This window comes from Schistocerca gregaria, chromosome X (assembly GCF_023897955.1).
Source record: "Schistocerca gregaria isolate iqSchGreg1 chromosome X, iqSchGreg1.2, whole genome shotgun sequence".
NCBI classification, from domain to species: Eukaryota; Metazoa; Arthropoda; class Insecta; order Orthoptera; family Acrididae; genus Schistocerca; species Schistocerca gregaria.
The window spans coordinates 138,379,973-138,399,165 of record NC_064931.1 but is presented as its reverse complement, the minus strand read 5'-3'; the positions used below and the strand labels follow the sequence as shown (position 1 = coordinate 138,399,165).

Below are 19,193 nucleotides of genomic sequence, written 5' to 3'. Positions count from 1 at the left end.
ACTGACGAATGGGAAAGCTCCATTTTTATGGCAGATTCGGATTCTACGCCGAAAAATACCTAAGATTTATCTGAAACAATTTTTTCCATTCGTGGTAGATGGCGCCATAATCGGCATTGGTGTTACGGTTGTTTGACACCGAAATCAGTCAACCTGATGTTGAGATCCGAGGGAACTCACCGAAATCAAGTATCCTGATTGTGGTGTCACCGCCAGACACTTGCTAGGTGGTGGCCTTTAAATCGGCCGCGATGCGGTAGTATACGTCGGACTCGCGTGTCGCCACTATCAATGATAGCAGACCGAGCGCCGCCACACAGCAGGTCTAGAGAGACTTCCTAGCACTCGCTCCAGTTGTACAGCCGACTTTGCTAGCGATGCTTCACTGACTTCTACGCTTTCATAGTTAGCATAGCCTTCAGCTACGTTATTTGCTACGACCTAGCAATGCGCCATTATCAGTACTATTGATATTGTAAACCATGTATCGTCAAGAACGACGTTCGTCATTAATGGATTAAAGTTAAGTATTCCACCAGCTACGTCCGTTTTTCTCAATTCTAATTCCCTTGTCATGTTCCAGCCCTCACGCCAGCCTGCGTGAGCTAAGACGCGTGCATTTCGGCCTCCTTTAGTAACCCTGTGTTGGCTCTCCTGCCAACCATAACATTGATGGTGTGGGGTTTCACCAAAATCGAAAGGGAACAGAAAACTACGTTATGTTAGAAGTAGCGTATCTTCCTGACCTTTAAATGTCTAAACCAAAAACATTTACAATACAATCAAATCTGCGAACTCTGGACCTCTTCGCTACTCCCTCGGTGACTTGAACTATGTCCCACACACTCCTTGAGTGCAGCGATTCGCCGGCCACTGTGGAGGAGCGGCTCTAGGAGCTTCAGTCCGGAACCACGCTGCTGCTACGGTCGCAGGTTCGAATCCTGTCTCGGGCATGGATATGTGTGACGTCCTTATGTTAGTTAGGGTTAAGTAGTTCTAAGTCTAGGGGACTGATGACCTCAAATGTTAAGTCCCATAGTGCTTCGAGCCATTTGAACCTTTTTTTTTCCAGCGATTTTTTTCTCCGATACGATATGCAGCGCCTGTGTTGTTCAGATATACGACGCATTGTTTCTTCGGACTTTGCATCGTACCTCTGAGCAACACAGGCATTGCAACATCATATTTATCAGCCAGCACTGAAAAAGCGACTTTCAATTAAAACCTCTTCCCTGTACGGGGAGATACATAATGGATGAACGAGTTCAGGTTGTAGACACATGACACATGTGTGTGGCCGTGAAGCGTGCTCGGATAGCCTAATGGTAAGCCGACCGCTTGCGATAACACAAATTTTCAGTGTCGTCATTCCATTACACATGTCCGTGTTGGCATCTGCGAATATGTTTCATGTATTCATCCTCCAGCTATGTGACTGATCTCGTTACGCTGCTGTCTTCCATCTTCTTACTCGCGTTGCTCTCATAATATTTCAGTCGTGAAATATTCATGATCCTTGGGCGCGGACTGAATTTCTCCTTGACGCAAACTTATTACTTTCTGCGACATGCAATTTTTAACACTCCGCAATGCCCAAAACTATAACTTCACGTTCCTACCCGCCACAATTAATAATTTTCTAATAACTTGCGACATTGATCATATTCTTCATATTCAGCACAGTTATCCCAAAATTGCATCGCCGATCCTCAAAGCAGTTGTTTAAAAAAGTTTCCACACACCTGATGGCACACTGCAAGATATCCCCGTGGTATTAAATCTGCTCAAATGTTTCTAAGTCTAGCCACGAGTCCGCAAAAATCGCTGACTCGTACATTCAGACGTATATTCCCTACGGATGGAAGACATTTTATTAGACAGTCGCTTTCCTGGTGTCTGCGGATAAATATAATATTACAGTGCCTGTGTTATTCCGAATTACGAGGGCGGTTCAGAAAGTAAGTTCCGATCGATGGCGAAATGGAAACCACTCTGAAATCCGATGAAGTTTTACACAGATGTGTTTGGTAATGTCTATATTATGCCCGTCGATCGCAACACGTCGCTCTTTTCAATTCTGAGAACATAGTGAGCACGTAAAACTGCCTAGAAAATAATGTCTCCCGCCAAGTATGAGGACCTGGTGTGAGATTTCGCCTGATGTCCTGCAGCCCACATTACATAACTGTTATGCATTTCGTTCTTCATGAAAATTCCCGGCCACACTCTGTAGGGGCGATATAGATCCTCCTGCACCGTTTTCGATGGGAAGTGTTTGATCATCCACAATACAGTCCGTAATTTGGTCTTCCTGAGTTTCAGCTCTGCTGAAATGAACCGCTAGCTATGAGGATCACATTTTGGCACTGACAACGAGCTGCAGACGAGCGTAGAGGATTGGCGGAAAGCACAGGCGGCTGCCTTCTATGACAAGGGTATTGAATACTTGGTACAACGGTACAACATGTGCCTAACTCGGAGCGGCGACTACGTAGAATAGCAGCTGTAAGGTGTAACTAACTATTGCAAATAAACATTTTTGATTTTCACAATGGTTTCCATTTCGCGACCAATCGGAACTTACTTTCTGAATAGTCCTCGTACGATGCAATGTTCCTTTGGACATGCATGCATGTCTTACCACAGGTCCAAAGGAACACTGCATCGTAATTCGGAATAATGCAAGTACTGCAATATCGTATAGTACAACTGGTTGTTCATTCTCACTTGAGACTGCAAAAGTTAAACCTTTATTGGATCAGTTCAATGAATCAGCGTGTAGGACGTCCTCCTACCTGTTCTGTGCAGTTCTCTCGTTGATTTGTTGATCTAGTTCCTTGAAGCAGTTCTCGTAGCTTATTGGATTCGTTCAGAGATGCAGATAGACACCCACCTGGCTATAAATTTAAGTGAGGGTAGCTAATCTACACTGACTAAAAGAAATCGCAACATCAAGGAGTTGTGCGATTTCAACGATAATTTTTAGGCATGTTTATACATTTGAAACATGATTCCAATTCAACTTCCGCGCCAGTCGCATAAGACTAGCGCCACAAGTCCCACTACGAGGACGCAAAACTGATTTGTTTTAAGTAAACGCGATGGTTACCTGTGAGTCTGGACGTGCTGAGTTGATGTTAGTTAAGAATGCTTTTCAGATGACAAAGACGTCATTATCAAGACCTCACGGAGTTCGAACGAGGTCGTGTAATAGGGCTACGGGAAGCTGGATGTTCCTTCCGCGATACTGTAGACAGACTTGGCAGGAATGTAGCCACAGTACATGACTGCTAGCGGCGGTGGTCACGGTAATGTACGGTGGCGAGAAGACCGGTCAAGACGGCCACGTAGCACTACCGAGATGGAAGACCATCGTGTTGGGCTTATGGCTCAGGCACATTGTACTGCATCTGCAGCAGTTGGCACCACTGTGACACAAAGAACTGTTACCCATCGGTTACCTCAAGGACAGCTCCGAGCCAGACGTTCTGTAGCGTGCATTCCACTGACCCCCAACCACCCCCATTTGCGACTTCAGTGGTGTAAGGCCGGGGTGGAGATCTGTTGTGTTTTCTGATGAAAGCTGGTTCTGCCTCGGTGACAGTGACGGCCATGTGTTGGTTAAAAGAGGGCAGTTGAGGTCCTGCAACCAACCTGTCTGCGTGCTAGACGCACTGGACACACTTCTGGAGTTATAGTCTGGGGTGCGATTTCGTACGAAAGCAGTAGCACTCTCGTGGTCATCCCACGCAGCCTTGATGAAAATTGGTACGTCAGTCTGGTCATACGACCGGTTGTGCTGCTATTCATGAACAGAATTTCAGGGGATGTTTCCCAAAAGGATAACGCTCGCTCACATACCGCTGTGGTAACCCAACATGCTCTACAGAGTGTCGACATGTTACCTTGCCCATGCTGATCATCCAGTCTCCAATCGACCGCATATGGACATCACCGGAAGACAACTTCAGCATCATTCACGATGGGCATTAACCGTCCCTGTACTGACCGACCAAGCGTAACTTATTTATTTATTTCATTAACAGTACAGAGTAGCCCACCGCCTTGAAATGTAAGGTGGGTCGGATGCTTCTAAATCTACACTACTGGCCATTAAAATTGCTACACCACGAAGATGACGTGCTACAGACGCGAAATCTAACCGACAGGATGAAGATGCAGTGATATGCAAATGACTAGCTTTTCAGAGCATTCACACAACGTTGGCGCCGGTGGCGACACCTACAACGTGCTGACATGACGAAAGTTTCCAACCTATTTCTCATACACAAACAGCAGTTTACTGGCTGCATGGTGAAACGTTGTTGTGATGCCTCGTGTAAGGAGGAGAAATACGTACCACCACGATTCCAACTTTGATAAAAGTCGGCTTGTAGTCTATCGCGATTGCGGTTCATCGTATCGTGACATTTCGGCTCGCGTCGGTCGAGATCCAATGACTGTTAGCAGAATATGGAATCGGTAGGTTCAGGAGGGTAATACGGAACTCCGGTCTCGTATCACAAGCAGTCGAGATGACAGGCATCTTATCCGCTTGGCTGTAACGGATCGTGCAGCCACGTCTCGATCCCTGAGTCAACAGATGGGGACGTTCGCAAGACAACAATCATCTGCACGAACAGTTCAGACGTTTGCAGCAGCACGGACTATCAGCTCGGAGACCACGGCTGCGATTCCCTTGACGCTGTGTCACAGACAGGAGCGCCTGCAATGGTGTACTCAACGACGAACCTGGGTGCACGAATGGCAAAACCTAATTTTTTCGGATGAATCCAGCTTCTGTTTACAGATTCCCTTGACGCTGCATCACAGACAGGAGCGGCTGCGATAGTGTACTCAACGACGAACCTGGGTGCACGAATGGCAAAACTTAATTTTTTCGGATGAATCCAGCTTCTGTTTACAGCATCATGATGGTCGTATCCGTGTTTGGCGGCATCGCGGTGAACGCACATTGGAAGCGTGTATTCGTCATCGCCATACTGGCGTATCTCCCGGCGTGATGGTATGGGGTGCCATTTGTTACACGTCTTGGTCACCTCTTTTTCGAATTGACGGCACTTTGAACAGTGGCCGTTACATTTCAGATGTGTTACGACCCGTGGCTCTACCCTTCATTCGATCTCTGCGAAACCCTACATTTCAGCAGGATAATGCACAACCGCATGTTGCAGGTCCTGTACGGGTCTTTCTGGATACAGAAAATGTTCGACTGCTGCCCTGGCCAGCACATTCTCTAGATCTCTCATCAACTGAAAACATCTGGTCAATAGCCGAGCAACTGGCTCGTCACAATACGCCAGTCACTATTCTTGATGAACTGCGGTATCGTGTTGAAGCTGCATGAGCAGCGGAGCTGTACTTATACATGCCTCCAAGCTCTGTTTGACTCAATGCCCAGGCGTATCAAGGCTGTTATTAGGGCCAGAGGTGGTTGTTCTGGGTACTGATTTCTCAGGATCTATGCATCCAAATTACGTGAAAATGTAATCACATGTCAGTTCTAGTATAGTATATTTGTCCAATGAATACCCGTTTATCATGTGCATTTCTTCTTGGTGTAGCAATTTTAATGGCCAGTTGGTGTAATAGCAAAGACTTCTCATTGTTGCAGACTTATTGGTATACAGTTGCTAATGCTTTTTAAAATAATCTAAAGAACAGTCATTGAACTCCTTCCCACTAACTGGCACGTCTCCAGTACGACACAACGCATGTACGTTTGCATGCTGGCATGCAACATTCTGGCGGTTACACCAGTTATTAGTGTACCAGCATTTCACATTTGCAATGACTTATCTCCCGCTTACCTTAAACTGTGATATTGTAACGTTAATAATTTAACTACATTACCTACAAAAATATATTCTCGAAATTTCATTAGTCTACATTAATTATTTTTTGGTTCAAATGGCTCTGAGCACTATGCGAATTAACTTCTGAAATCATCAGTCACCTAGAACGTAGAACTAATTAAACCTAACTAACCTAAGAGGTTCACACACATCCATGCGCGAGGCAGGATTCGAACCTGCGACCGTAGCGGTCACTTGGCTCCAGACTGTAGCGCCTAGAAGCGCACGGCCATATTTTTTGGTGTTGCGATTTTTTTCATCAGTGTATTTTAAATAATTATAGGATACCATTACAGTGCATTTATTAAAAAATACCGAAAATAGTTTACAATTAAGCAATTTGACATGATTAATCTCAAGAGCATGGTTTCTCTGAGAGCATGATCTGCACAGAGATCAGATTCGGATTGCATCCTAACGCCGACTGAAGTGCTTGGTGCGTAAAAGAAATCTTTATACACTTAATATAACTTCTTAACGATTCGTCCATTATCAGCACAATATTAACTGTCATTTGTTTCTTTATATAAATAGTTTACTGCACAGCGGATGTGGTAAAGAAAACTTAGATGACACTCAGGATCCCCCTAGATTTTTTAAATGCCATAAGTGGCTTGTAATAACTAATATTTAATGTTGAAAATTTCTTTGTTTCACACCTAAATGTTGGTGTGTCCCCTTCAACATCTCTGAATTAGATCCACTCTCATGGTTTAGTCGTAGTTCCTCATCCCACTGGCATAGTTTCAGCGCCATATGCCGTTGCCAGTCTCTCTGGCTGAGTCCCAATTGTGGGAACATCTTTCACACTTCCCGCAGTAACGATCTGTATTGCTACTTAAGAAATCTAGTTATTGGTATTAACGGCAGCGTCCCATCATTGTGTTAAAATAGTAGTAAATAAAAGCCTAGATTAAGAGAAATATCAGAAGCTGACAGTCAATAACAGCCTGTAGCACGTATCTTCTAGCAGTCTTTCTAACCTGTGAATGATCCACTTATTGCGGCACAGCTGCTATGTCAAATAAATCCGGGACACAGTTTTCCAGTTACTGTCCTGAATGCACGCAGCTGATTACATAGCCAACAGGCAGCATGTACCACACGTTATGTCAACGTGTGGCAACGCTTTTCTGGGCCATTGACGTAGCTATGTGCCAGCCAGCCTTGAATTCCGTTTACATCTACATCTCCGCATGCCACCGTATGGTGCGTGGTGGAGGGTATCTTCTACCACTACACGTCATTTCCTTTCCTGTTGCACTCACAAATAGAGCGAGGGAAGAACGATTGTCTATATGAAGATGGTATCTCTTCCCGAAAGAACAGATACCATTGAGGACCGTGCACCGTCTCTGGAATGAAATGATAACTAAATCGAAACCCTTACTGCCGACAGGTGTTGATATACATCAATGGGGACAGCCGAAAATGTGTGCCTTGACCGGGACTCGGGTCCAGGGTCTCCTGCTTACATGGCAGACGCTCTGTCCATCTGAGCCACCGAGGGCACAGAGGAAAGTGCGACTGCAGGGACTTATCCCTTGCACGCTTCCCGTGAGACCCACATTCCCAACTGTCCACAACGTACATTCGTAGTGTTCCTAATAGATATTTGCCCAGTCACTGTCTATATGCCTCCGCAGGAGCCCTAATCTCCCGGTCCTCATACCCAATGTACGTAGCGGCAGTAGAATCGTTCTGCAGTCAGCCTCAAATTCCGCTTTTCTAAATTGTCACAATAGTGCACCTCGAGAAGAACGTCGCCTTTCCTCCATGGATTTCCATTGGAGTTCCCGAAGAATCTCTGTAATACTTGTGTGTTGTTTGAACCCACCGGTAACAAGTCTAGCCGCGCGGGATTAGCCGAGCGGTCTCAGGCGCTGCAGTCATGGACTGTGCGGCTGGTCCCGGCGGAGGTTCGAATCCTCCCTCGAGCATGGGTGTGTGTGTTTGTCCTTAGGATAGTTTAGGTTAAGTAGTGTATAAGCTTAGAGACTGATGACCTTAGCAATTAAGTCCCGTGAGATTTAAAAAAAAAATCTAGCGCCGGCAGTTGTGGCCGAGAGGTTCTCGGGTTCTAGGCGCTTTAGTTCGGAACCGCGCTGCTGCTACGGTCGCAGGCTCGAATCCTGCCTCGGGCATGGATGTGTGTGATATCCTTAGATTAGTTAGGTTAAGGTGTTTTAAGTCTAGGGGCTGATGACCTCAGATGTGCTTAGAGCTATTTGAACCATTTTTCGCATGTGGAAAACTTCTGTCGAAATTTGACGTACGATGAAAGTTTCAAATTTAACAGGCTACCCATCATCAGTCTGATCTCACAAGAGCACGTACCCCACTTTCGACGTTTTCGTCGGTTTTTGAAGTTAAACGTCTCCCTGAGCGAGGCTCATCTTTTACGAGTTCTGGGCCTTTAAAAAATGATTTGTACAAGGGAAACTTGTTCTCTTAATGAGAAATGTTCCCCATAGGTCTGTTTCAACATTTCGAAGGTCACACTCCCGGAATACCCAGGTTTAACACAAAGCTTGAAGGCATATTGTTGCTCTAAATTCCCTTGTTCCATTTTCGTAACACACGACAAAAACAAAACTTCACTGATGGCGCTCTCAAAAATCATATAACTATACGTAGCTGAAACTCGGACTGATCATCTGGAAGGGATGAACACACGAGTCTGTACTAGTAGAACAACACAGCATTTCCAGATCGCCCACGGTGTTGCCAGTCTTATTACTTTTCTCATACACCTCGTATGGTTCAAACGGCTCTCAGCACTATGGTACTTAACTGCTGAGGTCATCAGTCGCCTAGAACTTAGAACTACTTAAACCTAACTAACCTAAGGACATCACACACATCCATGCCCGAGGCAGGATTCGAACCTGCGCCCGTGGCGGTCGCGCGGTTCCAGACTGTAGCGCCTAGAACCGCTCGGGCACTTCGGCCGGTCACCTCGTATGTTTTAATAGATAAGTATGACCTTCTTCCTCAAACTACTTTTTGTTCCAACTGTAATTTCTGTTCACTAACCCTAACATCAATGCAGGTTAGTCGTGTGTAGATTGAACTACGTTGCGGCTGGTTGGTGTTTTATGCCGAGTGTGACAGCGGGTGACTGTTGGGACAGGTCAGCGGCAGCGGACGGCAGCTTCTCTGTGGTGTGGAACGTGCCTACGTTCATGTGCCGGCGCTACTGGAGCGCAGGCAGCAACCCGTTCTCGACGCTGACCGCGGACTGGGGCATCGAGCAGAACGCGCGCGACAACTTCCGCGGGGACAAGGTGACCATCCTGTACGACCCGGGCTGGTTCCCCGCGCTGCTCAAGGACAGCAGCGGCAAGCTGCAGCCGCGCAACGGAGGCGCGCCGCAGGCCGGGAACCTCTCCGCGCACCTCGCCGCCTTCTCAGAGGAGCTCGACCAGCTCGTTCCGGACCAAGAGTTTGCCGGTCAGTACGACACAATACGAGTGTGCTTTCCTCGCTTAACGGAACACCCAGACCGAATAGTTATACAGGGTGTATCAAAAAGAACCATCCGATTTAGCACGTCTATAGCTATGAAACTAATAAACATATACAATGAAACTTCCTGGCAGATTAAAACTGTGTGCCGGACCGAGACTCGAACTCGGGACCTTTGCCTTGGTAGAGCACTTGCCCGCGAAAGGCGAAGGTCCCGAGTTCGAGTATCGGTCCGGCACACAGTTTTAATCTGCCAGGAAGATCAGCGCACACTCCGCTGCAGAGTGAAAATCTCATTCTATATACGATGAATTTTGTTTTTTGGTGAACGAGAAACTCGATATGTTTCTTTTCATACCTTTTCATAGATGAGATGCATCGCATATGTCAACGCGGTACTCAAATTGTTCCCACACTGCAGCGAGCATGTCTTGAGTTACAGCTTCCACAGCTGCTGTTAGCGATCTGTCAGTTCATTCATTGTTGTTGGTAACGGAGCCACATAAACAGAGCCTTTTTTAAACCACCGGCCGGCCGGTGTGGTCGAGCGGTTCGAGGCACTTCAGTCTGGAACCACGCGACCGCTACGGTCGCATGTTCGAATCCTGCCTCGGACATGGATGTGTGTGATGTCCTCAGGTTAGTTATATTTAAGTACACTACTAGCCATTAAAATTGCTACACCACGAAGATGTGCTACAGACGCAAAATTTAACCAACACAAGAGCATTCACACAAGGTTAGCGCCGGTGGCGACACCTACAACGTGCTGACACGAGGAAAGTTTCAAACCGATTTCTCATACACAAGCAACAGTTGACCGGCGTTGCCTGGTGAAACGTTGTTGAGGTGCCTAGTATAAGGAGGAGTAATGCGTACCTTCACGTTTCCGACTTTGATAAAGATCGGATTGTAGCCTATCGCAATTGCGGTTTATCGTATCGCGACATTGCTGCTCGCATTGGTCGAGATCCAATGACTGTTAGCAGAATATGGAATCGGTGGGCTCAGCAGGGTAATACGGAACGCCGTGCTGGATCCCAACGGCCTCGTATCACTAGCAGGCGAGATGACAGGCATCTTATCAGCATAGCTGTAACGGATCGTGGAGCCACGTCTCGATCAATGATTCAACAATGGGGACGTTTGCAAGACAACAATCATCTGCACGAACAGTTCGACAACGTTTGCAGCAACATGGCTATCAGCTCGGAGGCCATGGCTGCGGTTACCCTTGACGCTAAATCACAGACAGGAGCGCCTGCGATGGTGTACTGGACGACGAACATGGATGGCAGAACGTCATTTTTTCGGATGAATCCAGGTTCTGTTTACAGCATCATGATGGTCGCATCCATGTTTGGCGACATCGCGGTGAAAGCACATTTGAAGCGTGTATTCGTCATCACCGTACTGCCGTATCACCCGGCGTGATGGCATGGGCTGCCACTGGTTACACGTCTCGGTCACCTCTTGTTCGCATTGGCGGCACTTTGAACAGTGGACGTTACATTTTAGATGCGTCACGAACCGTGGCTCTACCCTTCATTCGATCCCTGCGAAACCCTACATTTCAGCAGGATAATGCACGACCGCATGTTGCAGGTCCTGTACGGGCCTTTCTGGATATGAAAATGTTCGACTGCTGCCCTGGCCAGAACATTCTCCAGATCTCTCACCAACTGAAAACGTCTGGTCAATTGTGGCCGAGCAACTGGCTCGTCACAATACGCCAGTCACTACTGTTGATGAACTGTGGTATCGTGTTGAAGCTGCACCGGCAGCTGTACCTGTACACGCCATCCATGCTCTGTTTGACTCAATGCACAGGCGTATCAAGGCCGTTATTACGGTCAGACGTGGTTGTTCTGGGTACTGATTTCTCAGGATGTATGCACCCAAATTGCGTGAAAATGTAATCATATGTCAGTTGTAGTGTAATATGTTTTGTCCAATGAATACATGTTTATCATCTGCATTTATTCTTGGTGTAGCAATTGTAATGTCCAGTAGTGTATAAATAGCGGGCACGTGTGGAATCATACTGGTTCTCCTCACTGTTTCGCCAGCTACTGGGCTTCGTATTAAGCTATACTGAGGTGATAAATGTCATGGGCTACCTCCTAATATCATGTCGGCCCTGCTTTTGCCCGGCGTAGTGCAGCAACTCGACGTGGCATGGACTCAACAAGTCGTTGGAGGACTTCTGCAGAAATATAGAGCCGTGCTGCCTCTATAGCTGTCCCTGGGTCTGCGCCACATTCAGACCCTACCATCAGTTCTTAGCGCTGAAGTCGGGACTTACCTGACAGGACCACGGTTTTCCAGTCGTCCACGGTCCAACCGATATGGTCACGAACCCATGAGAGGCGCTGCAGCCGATGTCTACATCTACATCTACATCCATACTCCGCAAGCCACCTGACGGTGTATGGCGGAGGTTACCCTGAGTACCTCTATCGGTTCTCCCTTCTATTCCAGTCTCGTATTGTTCGTGGAAAGAACTGCTGTTAGCAGGGGACTCTCATCGGTCGTCTGTTGCAATAGCCCATTTACGCCAAATTTCGCCGCACTGTTCTGTCAGATCGTTCGTCATGTGTCTCACGTTGATTTCTGTCGTTATTTCACGCAGAGTTGCTTGTCTCTTAGCACTGATAACTCAACGCAAACACTGCTGCACTCGGTCGTTAAGTGAAGACTGTCGGCCACTGCATTGTCTGTGGTGAAAGGCAATGCCTGAAATTTGTTACTCTCGGCGCACTCTTGACACTGTAGATCTCGGCATGTTGAATTTCCTAACCATTTCCGGAATGGAATGTATCATGCGTCTAGATCCAACTACCATTTTCCTTTCAACGTCTGTTAATTCCCAACAGCCGACCATAACCACTTCGGCGACCTTTGCGCGTGAATCACCTGAGTACAAATGGCAGCTCCGCTTATGCACTGCCATTTCATATTTTGTGTACACGATACTACCGCCATCTGTATATTTACTTGCATATCGCTATCCCATTACGTTTCTCACCACAGTGTGTAAGGAGGACTAGTGGACTAATCTCGATCAGTCCTGAGAAACAGTCGTCAAGAATCTGCTTGTTGCCGCGCCGAGTGGCCGCTTGGTTTGAGGCGCCATGACACGGACTGCGCGGACCCTCCCGCCGGAGGTTCGAGTCCTCCCTTGGGCATGGGTGTATGTGTTGTCATTATCATAAGTTAGTTTAAGTAGTGTGTAAGTCTAGGGACCCATGACCTCAGCAGCTTTGTCCTTTAGGAATTCACACACATTTAAAACATTTTTAAACTGCTTATCACTCAACACCTAGTATGGTGGCTCTCCTTACGGTTGCAGACTTTACTGTAATTATATATTTACTGGATACGAAATGTCCTGTGATCATAATAGCAATCCAAACACTTGTGGCTGATTTGTTCTCGAGTAACAGGAGGATCCGAGAAAAAAATTGATCTACCTTGCCTATTTGTAACACCTGAGAGGCAGAAAGCCACCACTTGGCTAAAAACAAGATATTGGTAGAACTTCACCCTTTCTTCGATGAGAGTAGAAGCTGAAGTAATGAATTGAAATTCGTGTGAAGACCAGGACTTGAACACGGGTCTTCTCTTTACTAGCATATGTGCTGTCCACTACACCATCCTGGTATAATGGCTACCAGTTCTCCATGGATTACCCTAGTCCAACGCCTTCCAAAATACAAGCTTTAACTCACGCCTCAGCCAATCTTGATTTTTCCCTTCTCAAATCGTCAGTACTGCCGAGGCTCTCCGATCTGGGAGATAAAGATGAGATTGAATATGTCCCCAGAAAAATTTAATTCCATCAGATCAATAGTTCACTCTTCCTGTTTTTAAAATTAGTAACATACTCTTCAACCTTCAATTTTCGATCCGGTTTGATCTCTAACAACACCTGGACTCGCATGCGGGAGGACGACGATTCAAATCCTCGTCCGGCTATCGAGATCTAAGTTTTTCTCTATTTCCCTAAAGCACTCCAGGCAAATTCCTGGATGTTTCCCTTGAAAGGGTAGGCCGATTTCCTTCCCAACCGTTCAAATAATCGGAGATGGTGCTCAGTTGCTAATGACCACGTTGTCAACGAGACGTTGAACCCTACTCTCCCTTTCTTCCTTCCTTAAAACAAGTGGACTTCGTCTACACATAGCTTTAACAAGTTTTTCGCAACTGGTTACACTACAGGTTGGGCGATAAGTCTCCATAGCCCTGTAACCCCTGTTTTGTATCAAATGTTGTTGTGCAGGTTGGTAGCTATGTTATTTCTTATCAGTCGTTGGAATCAGCTGTTGGAATTGATATTTATATATTTTCGCACTTGAGTTGTAATTTGTAGCCACGGCATATGCGAACGGTCATAATTACACAGTTGAGGAGCTCTTAGCGGCAAGTGTGTCGGTGCACGAACAACACACAGCGCAGGCAATGAGACAAATTATGGCAGCATTCCATGGAAGATTTAACAAGCCTCCACCTCGAAAGGCAACACTTCTAGATTGGGAAAGACGTGCTTTTACTTTGGTAGTGTTAAAGAAACGCCGCGGAGTGGAAGGAAGAAGACACTAGAAGAAATAATGTGCTCTGCTTAGCCGACCAGAGTGGCCGTGCGGTTTTAGGCGCTACAGTCTGGACCCGAGCGACCGCTCCGATCGCAGGTTCGAATCCTGTCTCGGGCATGGATGTGTGTGAAGTCCTTAGGTTAGTTAGGTTTAATTAGTTCTAAGTTCTAGGCGACTGATGACCGCAGAAGTTAAGTCGCATACTGCTCAGAGCCATTTGAACCATTTGAACCAGTCTCTGCTTCGATTGAACAATCTCCTAAGAAGTTGACACGCATACGTGCTTCCCAACTCGGTATACCGAGTGCAAAAATGCGAGAGCACATGTGAATAGATCTTAAGATCAGACCTTTTCAACCGGAGTTCGTAAACGAGTTATCGGATACAGCCGGAATGAGCGCGTTTTAGCATGCAGTGCTTTGTTAACTCAACTTCAAAATGCAGTGCACCGTGCCAAGGTTATATTTCCAGACTAATGTGCCATTTATCGCAGCTCACGTGTTATAAATATTGTCGTTTGGGCCAAAGAGAATCCTCATTACACAGTCGAGTTAGAAACGAACCTGTCTCACGTAATGACATGGGCAGTGTTGACATCACAACGTCTGCTTGGACTGCTCTTTTTTGAATGGACTGTGAATGGTACAAATTATTTACACATGTTACAAACGTGGTTTATACCTCAGCTTAAGGAAATGGGCTTCAAAGACGCTGCAGCGAAATGGAGCGGCTCCTCACTACGCTTTTGCACTACGCGAGTTCCTAAAAGAACACTTTCCAGGACGGTGGATAGGTCGTGGTTCATTAGCGGCACCAGTCCCTTGAAATGGACACCAAGAAGTCGTGGCCACGCCACGTTAAAGGGAGTCATTAAGTCTTATATATCTTCACTTCATTTTGCTACAAACTAAGAACTGCACAATACTGTAGTGGACGCATTTCCCACAATAACACCGGACATGTTCAAAAATTTGTCAAGAAGAACGTGGAGCCGTATGGAAATGTGTTTACAGCGTGATGTGGAACAGACCGATATAGAGGACTTAATACGTGACCGAGCGAGGTGGCGCAGTGGTTAAACACTGGACTCGCTTTCGGGAGGACGACGGTTCAATCCCGCGTCCGGCCATCCTGATTTAGGTTTTCCGTGATTTCCCTAAATCGCTCCAGGCAAATTCCAGGATGTTTCCTTTCAAAGGGCACGGCCGACTTCCTTCCCCGTCCTTCCCTAATCCTATGAGACCGATGACCTCGCTGTCTGGTCTCCTTCCCCAAAACAACTCAACTCAACTTAAAACGTAAATAAGTACTTGTGCTAATTCAAATTAAATCACTTAGCACTCCATATTAAGGGGTAAGGGGAATTTTCACCCACTTCCAATACAGGATGGTTCAAATGGCTCTGAGCACTATGGGACTTAACATATATGGTCATCAGTCCCCTAAAACTTAGAACTACTTAAACATAACTAACCTAAGGACATCACACGACATCCAGTCATCACGAGGCAGAGAAAATCTCTGACCCCGCCGAATACAGGAGGAAACAACTAAATCTTGCCCCGCAAATACTGCGGAAAATGAAAGTCCTACTGATATGCGGTGTTCCAGAGAATGGATTGGTAGTCAGGGGTTTGTATCGTTAGCCAATCAACAGATTTTACTAATACTTAAAAAGTGGATTTTTTGTGCAAATACACACTCTTTTAAATGGAATAATGTCTACTGACATTACCAATCTAAAAGTAGAGTAAATCAGAATGTGAATGGTGTTCGTTGCAGGATTCTAGTGGGAGTCGCTTACGAGGTATCGTATTGTGACAAGTTCCCACACCGAGACATGTACAATACCTGTGGTACTCAAGAACACAAGTGCATACGCTAGTTATGTGGATTCTGATCAGTAACGAGACAATTGACTATCACAGGTTGTGTTCAAAATAACCACCGGCAGCGACAATAAACGCTTCCAGTCTGGTATGGAACAACTGCTGGACACTTGCTAGCATTTCAGCGGAGATGGCCGAGAAGGCTTGAAGTAATACGTCGTTGCGTATCATCGGGTGTTTGGTACGTCCTCAAAGACAGCGTTTTTCAGCTATCCTCACAGAAAAAAGTCTATAGGCGTCAAACCCGGGGAACAGGCCGGCCAAGGTACAGGTCCTCTGCGTCCAATCCATCGAGTTGGAAAGAATTCGTGAAGACGTGCTGCAATACTTCGTGCACTGTGGGTTGGACAGCCATCATGTTGGTACTGTAGGTTCCAACTAGTCTGCAGAGGAACGTCTTCTAGCAATTGTTAGGAGGCTGCGATACTTGTGCGCGTTCAATGTTCCGTCTATGAAGAACGGGCCTATGAGCTGATGATTTACTATCCAACACCACATGTTTACACTCCATGGACGCTGAAGTTCAACCTGACAGAGCCAAAGTAGATTGTCAGCAGACCAGTAGTTAATGTTTCGGCGGTTTACCTGGCCATCATTGGTAAATGTTGATTCACTACTAGACAAGATACATGATATATCTGAAGTATCCTGGCTTAATGCCCACGTACAGAGGTTAACACGATTCTCATAATCATTTCCATGCAGTTCCTGATGGTGAGAGATGTGATAGGGATGGAACCTACACTATGTGATCAAAAGTATCCGGACACCTGGGTGAAAATGACTTACAAGTTCGTGGCGCCCTCAATCGGTAATGCTGGAATTCAATATGGTATTGGCCCACCCATAGCCTTGATGACAGCTTCCATTCTAGCAGGTATTCGTTCAGTCAGGTGCTGGAAGGTTTCTTGGGGAAAGGCAGACCATTCTTCACGGAGTGCTGCCCTGAGGAGAGGTATTGATTTCGGTCGGAGACGCCTGGCACGAATTCGGCGTTCCAAAACATCCCAAAAGTGTTCTATGCGATGCAGGACAGGACTCCGTGCAGGCCAGTCCATTGTTGTTGTTGTTGTGGTCTTCAGTCCTGAGACTGGTTTGATGCAGCTCTAAATGCTACTCTATCCTGTGCAAGCTTCTTCATCTCCCAGTACTTGCTGCAACCTACATCCTTCTGAATCTGCTTAGTGTATTCATCTCTTGGTCTCCCTCTACGATTTTTACCCTCCACGCTGCCCTCCAATGCTAAATTTGTTATCCCTTGATGCCTCAAAACATGTACTACCAACCGGTCCCTTCTTTTTGTCAAGTTGTGCCACAAACTCCTCTTCCCCCCAATTCTATTCAATATCTCCTAATTAGTTATGTGATCTACCCATCTAATCTTCAGCATTCTTCTGTAGCACCACATTTCGAAAGCTTCTATTCTCTTCTTGTCCAAACTAGTTATTGTCCATGTTTCACTTCCATACATGGCTACACTCCATACAAATACTTTCAGAAACGACTTCCTGACCATTAAATCTATACTCGATGTTAACAAATTTCTCTTCTTCAGAAACGCTTTCCTTGCCATTGCCAGTCTACATTTTATATCCTCTCTACTTCGACCATCATCAGTTATTTTACTCCCTAAATAGCAAAACTCCTTTACTAATTTAAGTGTCTCATTTCCTAATCTAATTCCCTCAGCATCACCCGATTTAATTTGACTACATTCCATTATCCTCGTTTTGCTTTTGTTGATGTTCATCTTATATCCTCCTTTTAAGACACTGTGCATTCCGTTCAACTGCTCTTCCAAGTTCTTTGCTGTCTCTGACAGAATTACAATGTCATCGGCGAACCTCAACATTTTTATTTCTTCTCCATGGATTGTAATACCTACTCCGAATTTTTCCTTTGCTTCCTTTACTGCTTGCTCAATATACAGATTGAATAACATCGGGGAGAGGCTACAACCCTGTCTCACTCCCTTCCCAACCACTACTTCCCTTTCATGTCCCTCGACTCTTATAACTGCCATCTGGTTTCTGTACAAATTGTAAATAGCCTTACGCTCCCTGTATTTTACCCCTGCCACCTTTAGAATTTGAAAGAGAGTATTCCAGTCAACATTGTCAAAAGCTTTCTCTAAGTCTACAAATGCTAGAAACGTAGGTCTGCCTTTTCTTAATCTTTCTTCTACGATAAGTCGTAAGGTTAGTATTGCCTCACGTGTTCCAACATTTCTGCAGAATCCAGACTGATCTTCCCCGAGGTCGGCTTCTACTAGTTTTTTCATTCGTCTGTAAAGAATTCGTGTTAGTATTTTGCAGCTGTGACTTATTAAACTGATAGTTCGGTAATTTTCACATATGTCAACACCTGCTTTCTTTGGGATTGGAATTATTATATTCTTCTTGAAGTCTGAGGGTATTTCGCCTGTCTCATAGATCTTGCTCACCAGATGGCAGAGTTTTGTCATGACTGGCTCTCCCAAGGCCGTCAGTAGTTCTAATGGAATGTTGTCTACTCCGGGGGCCTTGTTTCGACTCAGGTCTTTCAGTGCTCTGTCAAACTCTTCCCGCAGTATTGTATCTCCTATTTCATCTTCATCTGCATCCTCTTCCATATCCAGTACATCGCCCTTGTATAAACCTTCTATATACTCCTTCCACCTTTCCGCCTTCACTTCTTTGCTTCGAACTGGGTTTCCATCTGAGCTCTTGATATTCATACAAGTGGCTCTCTTTTCTCCAAAGGTCTCTTTAATTTTCCTGTAGGCAGTATCTATCTTACCCCTAGTGAGATAAGCGTCTACATCCTTACATTTGTCCTCTAGCCATCCCTGCTTAGCCATTTTGCACTTCCTGTCGATCTCATTTTTGAGATGTTTGTATTCCTCTTTGCCGGCTTCATTTACTGCATTTTTATACTTTCTCCTTTCATCAATTAAATTCAATATTTTTTCTGTTACCCAAGGATTTCTAGCAGCCCTCGTCTTTTTACCTACTTCATCCTCTGCTGCCTTTACTACTTCATCCCTCAGAGCTACCCATTCTTCTTCTACTGTGTTTCTTTCCCCCATTCCTGTCAATTGTTCCCTTATGCTCTCCCTGAAACTCTCTACAACCTCTGGTTCTTTCAGTTTATCCAGGTCCCATCTCCTTAAATTAGCACCTTTTTGTAGTTTCTTCAGTTTTAATCTACATGTCATAACCAATAGATTGTGGTCAGAGTGGGGAGCAAGAAGGGTCTTAATACATCAATGTAGGCCTGTTTTGTGCTAGTGCCACGCAAAACAACAACGGGTGCATGCCCGCTACATAAAAAACACAAGCACACTTTAACACCACAGACTCCTAATTTTACTGTTGGCACTACAC

The 19,193-nt window shown here is 45.7% G+C and overlaps 1 protein-coding gene across 2 annotated transcripts in view; it reads left to right on the top strand.

Annotated features, from left to right (window-relative positions):
* LOC126298389 (hyaluronidase B-like) overlaps nt 1-19,193 on the top strand; it is a 183,490-nt gene that overhangs the window by 108,049 nt on the left and 56,248 nt on the right. For both annotated transcript variants that reach the window (XM_049989696.1, XM_049989695.1), the window contains exon 2: nt 9,010-9,329. In XM_049989696.1, the coding sequence (XP_049845653.1) occupies nt 9,010-9,329 (320 nt within the window). The remainder of the gene's footprint in view (nt 1-9,009; nt 9,330-19,193) is intronic.